The sequence below is a fragment of the Ricinus communis genome, chromosome 3, assembly GCF_019578655.1.
Source record: "Ricinus communis isolate WT05 ecotype wild-type chromosome 3, ASM1957865v1, whole genome shotgun sequence".
NCBI lineage: Eukaryota > Viridiplantae > Streptophyta > Magnoliopsida > Malpighiales > Euphorbiaceae > Ricinus > Ricinus communis.
In genome coordinates, this window is record NC_063258.1 from 22,595,552 (window position 1) to 22,605,270 (window position 9,719).

Genomic DNA, 9,719 nt, shown 5'->3' on the forward strand with positions numbered 1-9,719 from the left:
TAATTAAAAAAAAAAACAAACAAACTTGTACTTGGATGAATCATGCTATAGCCAATAAAGTCTTAATTTGTGTATTTAGATCCAAAAACCTTAGTTTTCAAATTGGCTTGACTTCGTCAATTGCCGTGAACTCTTTTTGTTCATATTAATACAGTACTGTATTTGATTTTTGAATGAGAAAATAAAATATTTGTAACAACATATATTTATAAAATAGTATATATTTAAAATTTATTTACTTATCATTTAATAAATTAATTAAAACAGCCATTTTAATTATTTTAAATAATTTTTATTTATCAGCTACCGGCTATTAGCTATTTAGAAATAGTTATCCTCAATTTGAAAAGAAAGGTTGGAATCAGAAAATAACATCAAAATTTTAAATTTAATTTGAGTTTTTTTCTTTCGTTGTCGGTTAATATCTATAAAAAATTTATTTTCTATATGATGAGTAAAATAATAAAAAATAAAGAATCCTATTGTGTAAAATAATATTGATAATCAAATTAGTAGTAATAGATAAAAGCGAAGAATATCACTAGTAACGAAAAATGATTAGGAAAAAGAAAAAGACGGGCGCCCGTATGGCTAAAAAATGTGTTGGAATTGAAGCAAGAATTGCATGCTAAAAATTATCAAGAGAGAGAAAAGGAAACATTGCAAAGTTAGAGAGAGAGAGAAAAAGAAAAAAGAAAAAAAAAAAAGAAAGTGTTTTAATTCGGTAAGTATGAAAAGTTGGAGGCCGTGCGGATGCTTTTGCAGCTATTGCATGTGAAAAGCAGAAAATTGGTTGAGAGGCTTCTTCTATAAAGAGAGAACAATTTTATTTTTATTTTTATAATATTTTTTTTTATTATTGAAATTTTAAATCTAATCTCTTACCTTCACTCTCCTCTTATTTGCGTCTAATTGTCACTCTCCTCATCATCTAACCCACCTTCTGTAAACCTTTGCTTTTTTTTTTTTTTTTTTTGCCCTTTTTCTAGTGAATAATTAATTTATGTACTCTTATATATTATTCCAATCGAAACTATTTTATTTAAATTAGTTATAATAATATTTTAATAAATAGTGAAAATTATATCTATTTTATAATAAAAATAAATATTTAATTATTTCTTAATATAAAATATTAATAAATATATAAATTCTTTTAAAATAGCGTCAAAATTTAATTTTTAAAAATTAAAAAAATAATAAATCTCGATATGTTATATGTATATTAATATTAGAATCATTTTAGTTGTAAATAAATATTTCTTTTATGAGTAATTTTCATGAAAAAAGAAAAGTGGAAATTCGACAAAGGATTTCTCCATAACTCGTTGAGAGGCAGCGTTGGTACAAAGGATTTCTCCATAATTTTCATTTCAAACACAAAGAAACAATTGGTAACAATTTTTTTATTCTCTTTTAAATGGTACATTTGAACCTATTGTCTATAATCTAACTTATTACTATAATTTTAATTGATTTTTAAGGTTTGTTTATATTGAGATATTGGTAGAAGATAAATAGAAAATTTGAGTATTTTATATTTGAAATATTGATTATTTATTTTTATATTTATATTTATAAAAATATATTTTTATTTTTATATTTATAAATTTAATCTGATAATAAATATATATTTTAATAAATAAATTAAAATTTCTTTTTCTTTATTTATGGTTTGAGAAGCAATATTTATATTTATAAGAGATTCAATTAATTGAAATCTACATTAGATATAATAGTTTAATTATTAAAAAAGTTTTGTACTTCATATTTGTTATTATTAAATTTAACATCTAATTTTAAAAATTTTAACTTTAACATTATATTTTAATATTTATTTTAATTTTAGATGTAATCACTAGCGATAATAAAATGATGAGAAATTAAATCAACCCTCTAATAACTAAAATATTATTTTTAAATAAATAAAATTCTAAAATTAAAAATAAAATTTAATTTTATTTATTTTTAAAATAATATTTTACTAATAAAATAAACTGATAATTCTAAAATTAACTTAATTATTTTTTATTATCTCAGGAGTTCACACTATATAACCAAACTTAATTGATAATTTTATTAAAAATAAAAAATATTAATTAATATTAAAATATAATACCAAAATCAGAAATTCAGAAATTACTTACTGATTTTAATAATAAATATAATATAAAATCACTTTGATAATAAAATTTATTATAATATATTAATATATAACGTATATAATAGCCGCTTTATCACACTCATGATAAAGATATTACTATACTAAAAACCTGTGCTTCCAAGTATTCTTAAATATTAAAATGTTTTGTCTATCTCACGCTTCATTACCATTATCTCTTCTTTCACGTATACAACAAAACAAAGAGAAAAGAAAAAAAAAAAACCTAATTAATTAAGAACAACAATAAATAAATAATAAACACTAAAAAAAAGTTACATCCAACCCTGCCCACAAAGCATTTTCCAGAAATTCTTGCAACTGAATAAATAATAATAATAATAATAATAAAAATAAGATTGATAATAATACAATTACTCACTCCTTAGTCCTTTATTACAACTTCTTCCTATTCTCCAGAAATTCTCTCTCTTTCTCTACACACATACCCACAAATATAAAACAAAAAAGTTAATCTTTTAACTAATTTTTCTGTAAATCCCACCTAAGTAATATAATAATTTGGTCAGTTTTTGAGTTGGGTCACATTAATTACAAAAATGGGTCACTTTTCTCTTGCTTATTAGGATTTTTTTATTTCTTTTCTTTTGACAGGGATAGGAAATAGAGAGGAAAGAAAGAAAGCAAGGAGGAAGGAAAGAAAGAAACAGAGAGAGGGAGGGAAGGATGGGATGGCTCTTGTGAAGGAGAGGAAGGGATCTGATCTTTCCTTTTCGCGTTGAATTCTTCCCTTTTGCCTTTTTGTGTGTTTTTCACACACAGCACAACACATTTTGCTTTGCATACATACACATACACATACATACATGCAAGATTTGAAGATATACACACACTTCTTGTTGTTGTGAGAGAGAGGGAGAGGTTGAGATAAAGGAAAGGAAAGAAAAAAAGAAAAAAAAAAAAGAAAAAGGAAAGAGAGAAAAAGAAACAAGCAACAAGAAAGAAAAGCTGGATGGATAGATCCCATAAGAGAAGAAGAACAAGGAAAAGCAAAACTAGAAGAAGAAGAAGGAAAGAAAGCTAAAAAGCTTTTAAAAGCTAAATCCACTTCCACTTTGTTGATTCTTTTGTTTGTGTTTTGTTTTGTAGACTTTTGGGTCCTATTCTTGATTGTTTTCTTTCTTCTCCTTCTCATCTTTTCACCCTGAGAAAAGAAACAAAGTCCTTTTTTTCTTTTGTTTTCACAAAACAAAATCAATCAAATTAAAACAAAATCAAAAGAAAGAGCCAATCTTTTCACACACTCTTTTCTTGATTGCCTAGCTCCATTTCATTCTTTATTTTGTTGAATTTTGATAAAGAGAAAGAAATGAGAGCTGGCCTAAGTACCATCCAGCAAACACTCACCCCAGAGGCGGCGAGCGTTTTAAACCACTCGATTGCAGAAGCAACTCGCCGGAATCATGGTCAAACGACACCGCTTCATGTTGCCGCCACTCTATTATCTTCTCCATCTGGGTTCCTGAGGCAAGCTTGTATCAAATCACATCCGAACTCTTCGCACCCACTTCAGTGCAGAGCTTTAGAGCTTTGCTTCAGTGTTGCTCTTGAGCGATTGCCGACTGCACAAAATCTTAGTCCTGGTCACGACCCACCAATCTCTAATGCATTAATGGCTGCTCTAAAGCGTGCTCAAGCTCATCAAAGAAGGGGTTGTCCCGAACAACAGCAGCAGCCTTTGTTAGCAGTGAAAGTTGAGCTTGAACAGTTAATTATATCAATTTTAGATGATCCAAGTGTTAGTAGAGTTATGAGAGAAGCTAGTTTTTCTAGTCCTGCTGTTAAGGCTACAATTGAACAGTCTTTGTCTATGAACTCATCTTCTAATTCTTCTTCTGGTGCTGGTGGTGGCGGTGGCGGTGTTGGTGGTTGCGGTGTCTCTAATTCGAGTTCTTTTGGATTTGGGTTTCGTACACCTGGTGCAGTCATGCAAGTGCCAGTACCTGGACATGCTACAGCGAATCGGAATTTGTATGTTAATCCAAGATTGCAACAAGGGAGTGTAGCGCAATCTGGGCAGCAAAGAAATGAGGAGGTTAAGAGAGTTGTTGATATTTTGTTAAAGAATAAGAAGAGGAATCCTGTTCTTGTTGGTGAATCGGAGCCGGAGATGGTTGTTAAGGAGTTGTTGAAAAGAATAGAGAATAAAGAAATAGGAGAAGGGTTGTTAAAGAACGTTCATGTGATTCATTTGGAAAAGGATTTTCTTGATAAAGCACAAATATCATCAAAGATTGTAGAATTAGGAGATTCGATTGAGACAAGGATTGGGGATTTGGACTGCGGAGGGGTAATTCTTGATTTGGGGGATTTGAAATGGTTAGTTGAGCAGGCTGTGAGTTTTCCAGCTACTGCTGGTGTCCAGCAACAGCAGCAGATTGTTTCTGACGCTGGCAAGGTGGCCGTGTCAGAGATGGGGAAACTTTTGACAAGGTTTGGAGAGAGGAGTAATGGAAGGGTTTGGCTCATTGGAACTGCTACTTGTGAGACATATTTGAGGTGCCAAGTCTATCATCCTTCCATGGAAAATGATTGGGATCTGCAAGCAGTGCCAATTGCACCTAGAGCACCTCTTCCAGGAATGTTTCCTAGGTGTGTATGTTGTTCTTGGTTTATTGCTTTATGTTTGATGCTCTTTTCTATTACTGTTGGATAATTTTCTGCTGTATCTTTTGGTGAATGATGATGGTATGGTATCAAGAATTACTGTTTAGAGATTCCATGATACCTTCCTCTTGGATAAAATTCTTGAATTCTAAATTCTGATTTGAAGTTTTATAGTTTTGTCAGATCATCAGATGCTTGCTTAATTTGGGGCTTTTCTGATAATTGATTCTTTTTGTTTGTCAATATTTATAACATTTTAACATTTGGTTTAAAAGGAAAGCACTCATTTCCAATTCCTTTGAGTTGAATGATATCTTGCTTGCTTTTTCTTCAGTCCTTGTATTGTAAGAAATTCATGTTTTTTCTAGATTTGGTGTACTTAACTGGATCTCATATTTCTTTATGTTTAGGCTTGGACCAAATGGGATTCTTAGCAGCTCAGTCGAGTCTTTATCACCTTTAAAGGGCTTTCCAACTGTTACACCTGCTCTGCTGAGACGTCCTACTGAGAACTTTGATCCTGCTCGAAGAACGAGTTGTTGTCCGCAGTGCATGCAGAGTTATGAGCAAGAGCTTGCCAAAATTACGCCAAAAGAGTCTGAGAGATCTTCTTCAGAGCTTAAATCAGAAGCTACTCAAACACTATTGCCTCAGTGGTTGAAAAATGCCAAGTCTCAAGACATTGACACTAAATCATTCGATCAGACAGCGGTAAGTTCGGCTTGAATTTAACTATGAACTTGTAAAACATTCTATTACCCTTTGTGTGTTAAACGTGTTATATTTAGCAGCAAAAATAAAACTGAATATTTGTCACTGTATAATGTACGCAGACTAAGGATCAAGAATTAATGTCGAAGCAGAAGAGTGTAGAGTTGCAGAAGAAATGGCATGATACATGCTTGCGTCTTCATCCTGGTTATCATCAGCCCAATGTTGTCTCTGAGAGAATAACACAACCAGCTCTCTCTATGACAAACTTGTACAATCCAAACTTGCATGCCCGCCAACCTTTCCAGCCCAAGTTAGGGTTGAATAGAAATCTTGGTGGAACTCCACAATTGAACTCCAAAATTTGTGGAACTCCACAATTGAACCCACAATTAAACTCCACAATTGATCGATCACCACAGTCGCCAAGTCAATCACATGGTCAGGCAGTTACTCCACCAGGAAGCCCTGTGAGGACAGACCTGGTTCTTGGGCAGGCAAAGAGCAAAGAAAACACTCCTGAGATAGGACATGGAGAGCGCACTAAAGACTTTTTGGGTCGTGTTGCTTCTGAGCCACAACCCAAGTTGACTGAATTGCAAGCCATCAAGCTCCTAAATGCATTAGATGCCGACTCATTTAAAAGGCTCCTCAGGGGTCTTCTTGAAAAGGTGTGGTGGCAGCGAGATGCAGCATCTGCAGTGGCAACAACTGTGACTCGATGCAAATTGGGCAATGGTAAACAGCGTGGTAACAGTTCAAAGGGTGACATTTGGCTATTATTCACAGGTCCAGACAGGGTTGGCAAGAAGAAGATGGCATCGGCTCTATCAGATCTAGTTTATGGGAGCAATCCTATAATGGTTTCTCTTGGTTCATGTCGTGATGATAGGGAATCTGATGTAAATTTCCGTGGTAAAACAGCAGTTGATCGAATAGTAGAGGCTGTTAGGAGGAATCCTTTTTCAGTAATCATGCTTGAGGACATTGATGAAGCAGATATGATTGTCCGTGGGAGCATCAAGCGGGCCATGGAGAGAGGACGACTTTCTGATTCCCATGGCCGTGAAATTAGTCTTGGAAATGTGATCTTCATTCTCACAGCAAATTGGTTACCAGACAATCTGAAATTCCTGTCAAACGGTACCTCACTTGATGAAACGAAGCTTGCCAGTTTGGTAAGTGGAGGGTGGCAATTAAGACTATCCCTTTGCGAGAAAACAGCAAAACGTCGAGCCAGTTGGCTGCATGACGAAGTGAGACCTGCAAAGCCAAGGAAAGACTCAGGACTATCATTCGACTTGAATGAAGCTGCTGATGCTGAGGAGGATAAAGCTGATGGTTCTCGAAACTCCAGTGATCTCACAATTGATCATGAAGATGAACAATCCCTAAATAACAGACTACTAACGCCCACAACTTCATCAGTATCTAGAGAGCTGCTCAAATCTGTAGATGATAATATAGTTTTCAAATCGGTGGATCTAGGCTCCCTTCGATCTGAGATTTCTAATTCTGTAACCAAGAAGTTCTCCACCATTATCAGTGAAGGACTCTCATTGGACATTCAAGACGATGCGCTCGAAAAGATTGCTGCTGGACTATGGTTAAGCAGAGGAAGTTTAGAAGAATGGACTGAGGAAGCATTAGTTCCAAGCATCCGCCAGCTCAAATTAAAGTTACCAACATATGGTGAAGAATCCAGGGTTATCCGGCTCGAGCCGGATGGTGACTCGGGTAGCCGGAGCGATGGGGATTGGCTGCCGAGCAGCATAAGAGTGGCGGTTGATGGGTTGTGAGGCATGTAGTAGTAGTCATTTCCTGTTGGATAGAGTTGTAAATATGGTTCAACTGTTTTTGGCGGGTGGTGAAAACTGAAAAAAGTTTGAAAGGGGTAAGGAAAGGGAAAAAAACAAAAAGAAAAAAAGAAAGAAAAGAAAAACAGTTAGTGAAAAGGGAGACGTTGATAGATTAACGGAACCTTTCGCCAACCAAAGTAAAGTCTCACCCTTTCTTTTCTTACAGTTATTATTTTATTTCTTTACCACCATAATGTCTTTTTTTTTTTTTTTTTTCCAATTATTATTTCTTTCTTCTTGTTATAGAAATATTATAGTAATTTTACCATAGATAATTTATTATTTACTTACATAGTGGACCATTAATTAAAGTGAGGCATTCCTCTTGTTCTAGTAAATGAGTATTTACTTTGCTTATTTTTACTGTTTTTTTATTTTTTATTTTAATTTTTTAGCTAGTTTTTCAATTTTCTTTATATGTACACAGGGGGTCTATGGATACACAATAGAATAGAAAGTAATTATTTTATGAAGAAAATTAATCTAATATGGGGACGTGGAGGTTAGCTTTTAGAATTCGAATTTTAAAAATGCAAGATAAATTAATTAACTTTTAGGTATTTTTAAGAGTTGATTAAAAGAATTAAAAAATTTAGAAAAGAAGATTAAAAATGACGACGTGGGACCTTCTGCATGACGTGGCAATGATTTGAGAGAACTGTGTTCGTGTATGTCCTTGGACAGTTGAGTGAAATGTTAAGACAATTAAAAATGTGACACGAGTCCCCTCGGCCCTTCTTGGTGTTGCTGTTGCTTTCAGTAAAAAGGACGAAAAAGAAAAAGAAAGAAAATAATAGTAAATTATTATAGAATAAAATTATTAAGCAGATTCTTGGAATTTGGTGAAGAAATAGGGTCCAGAGGAATTTAAACAAAGAAAATGAGACTCGGATTCTTGGAATTTTGGTAGAAAACAGTCGGTCCAAAATTGAAAATTTTGGAGGGTCATGTTGCTATCAAGATGTGGATGTTACTTTATGAGATTTTATCTCTTAATGTGTGTTAATTTGATAGCAGACATTTGTTCTTATCTTTGCCCAAAACCCAGTTCCAAGTCTTTACTGAAAATTTGGATCTGTTTCCTTTCTTTTCTTTTGATTGTTTTTTCTTCTCATCTTTTAGAGATTTATTTGATGAAAAGATTCAAACTCTTTTTCTGCAAAGGAGGCCAAAGTAGGATATGCCTGGGGATTATTGAATTAATGGTCCAACCATTTTATAAAAGGAAAAATGTTTTTCATGTATGTGAATTATGCACAGCAAAATCCAACACCAAATTTGTCAAATCATTAACAACCACATGACCCACACAAGTAGAAGATGGAAAAGGGATTTGGTTTTGATATTTTGGGAAGGAATAGGGTTCCAAATTAGGGTGCATTGACGAGAGATTATTAGTTAATTTCTGTTTAGAGAACATTAAATTAATTGAGATTGGTGATATTACCCACTTCTTCTGTAGCATTCCAAAATCTTAAATTGAACAATAAACCTTCTGTTTAGAGATCATAAGTTGACATAAGCCTTTCCCTAAACAAATTTTAAATTCAAATTTCACTGGTATTACAATGTCCTTCTATTAAAAAAAAGAAAAAAAAAAAGGTAATTGAACAATAAATTTCCAATCTGCAATTCCCATATGTGGAGGGCATAGACATTAATTGTCCTGAAGGGGCTGTCAAGAGTGGTGGACAATGTCATACAACTTTCAACAAAACATAATTAAGGCATAACCTCCTTGAAAAGGAAATTTTCTGTTCAAAATTGACAAAGGATACTTCCAATTGTACAGGTCGAATAGCATGTGTTCTCATTTAATAATCATCTTTTTATGCATGAAAAAACAACCCATTTTCACAGAGAACAAAGGGTTTGGACCCTTTCATGTAAAAATACAAAGGTCAATAATAATAATAATAATAATAATAATAATAATAATTATTATTATTATCATTATCATTATCATCATATCAATTTGAATTTTGGAACTCTTATTGCTATAAATATATAGTGCTTTAAATGTCATATTCAATTATCCATCAGTGAAAATTGCTCAAACTAATTAATTAATTATTTAAGTACTTCTTTTTTTAGTTTTCAAATTGAATATGGACAAGAGATGTGCCGGGAAGAAGTATGAAGACAAAAAATGTTGCATTCATGACCACATCATAACATGAGTTTAAAGTCCAACCATGCATGTGTTCTCATTTATTAGGGCCTATAATTTTTGTAGCCAAATTATCTTTTTCTTCTTCTTCATTGGCCCCTTCCTAAGTTGTATATCTCCTCTCATTAATTACAAATTTTAATGCTTTTTACCTATTTTGAGAAGAAAGCTATGTTTTGTTTGGTTATAA

At 32.7% G+C, this 9,719-nt stretch overlaps 1 protein-coding gene across 1 annotated transcript; it reads left to right on the plus strand.

Moving 5' to 3' along the window:
* The first annotated feature begins 2,662 nt into the window (after positions 1 to 2,662).
* LOC8270662 (protein SUPPRESSOR OF MAX2 1) lies at positions 2,663 to 7,692 on the plus strand. The gene is made up of 3 exons (XM_002533136.4): positions 2,663 to 4,774; positions 5,200 to 5,500; positions 5,623 to 7,692. Exons 1-3 carry the CDS (start codon positions 3,492 to 3,494, stop codon positions 7,297 to 7,299), a joined length of 3,261 nt encoding a protein of 1,086 aa, XP_002533182.2. The 5' UTR covers positions 2,663 to 3,491; the 3' UTR covers positions 7,300 to 7,692.
* The last annotated feature ends 2,027 nt before the right edge of the window (positions 7,693 to 9,719 follow it).

What these genes read in the sequence shown, in the direction of transcription:
- LOC8270662 (XM_002533136.4), top strand. Translation starts at nt 3,492, where the DNA reads ATGAGAGCTGGCCTAAGTACCATCCAGCAAACACTCACCCCAGAGGCG. An exon ending in CTTCCAGGAATGTTTCCTAG is followed by an intron (nt 4,775 to 5,199) that starts GTGTGTATGTTG and finishes CTTTATGTTTAG; the next exon opens with GCTTGGACCAAATGGGATTC. An exon ending in AATCATTCGATCAGACAGCG is followed by an intron (nt 5,501 to 5,622) that starts GTAAGTTCGGCT and finishes TAATGTACGCAG; the next exon opens with ACTAAGGATCAAGAATTAAT.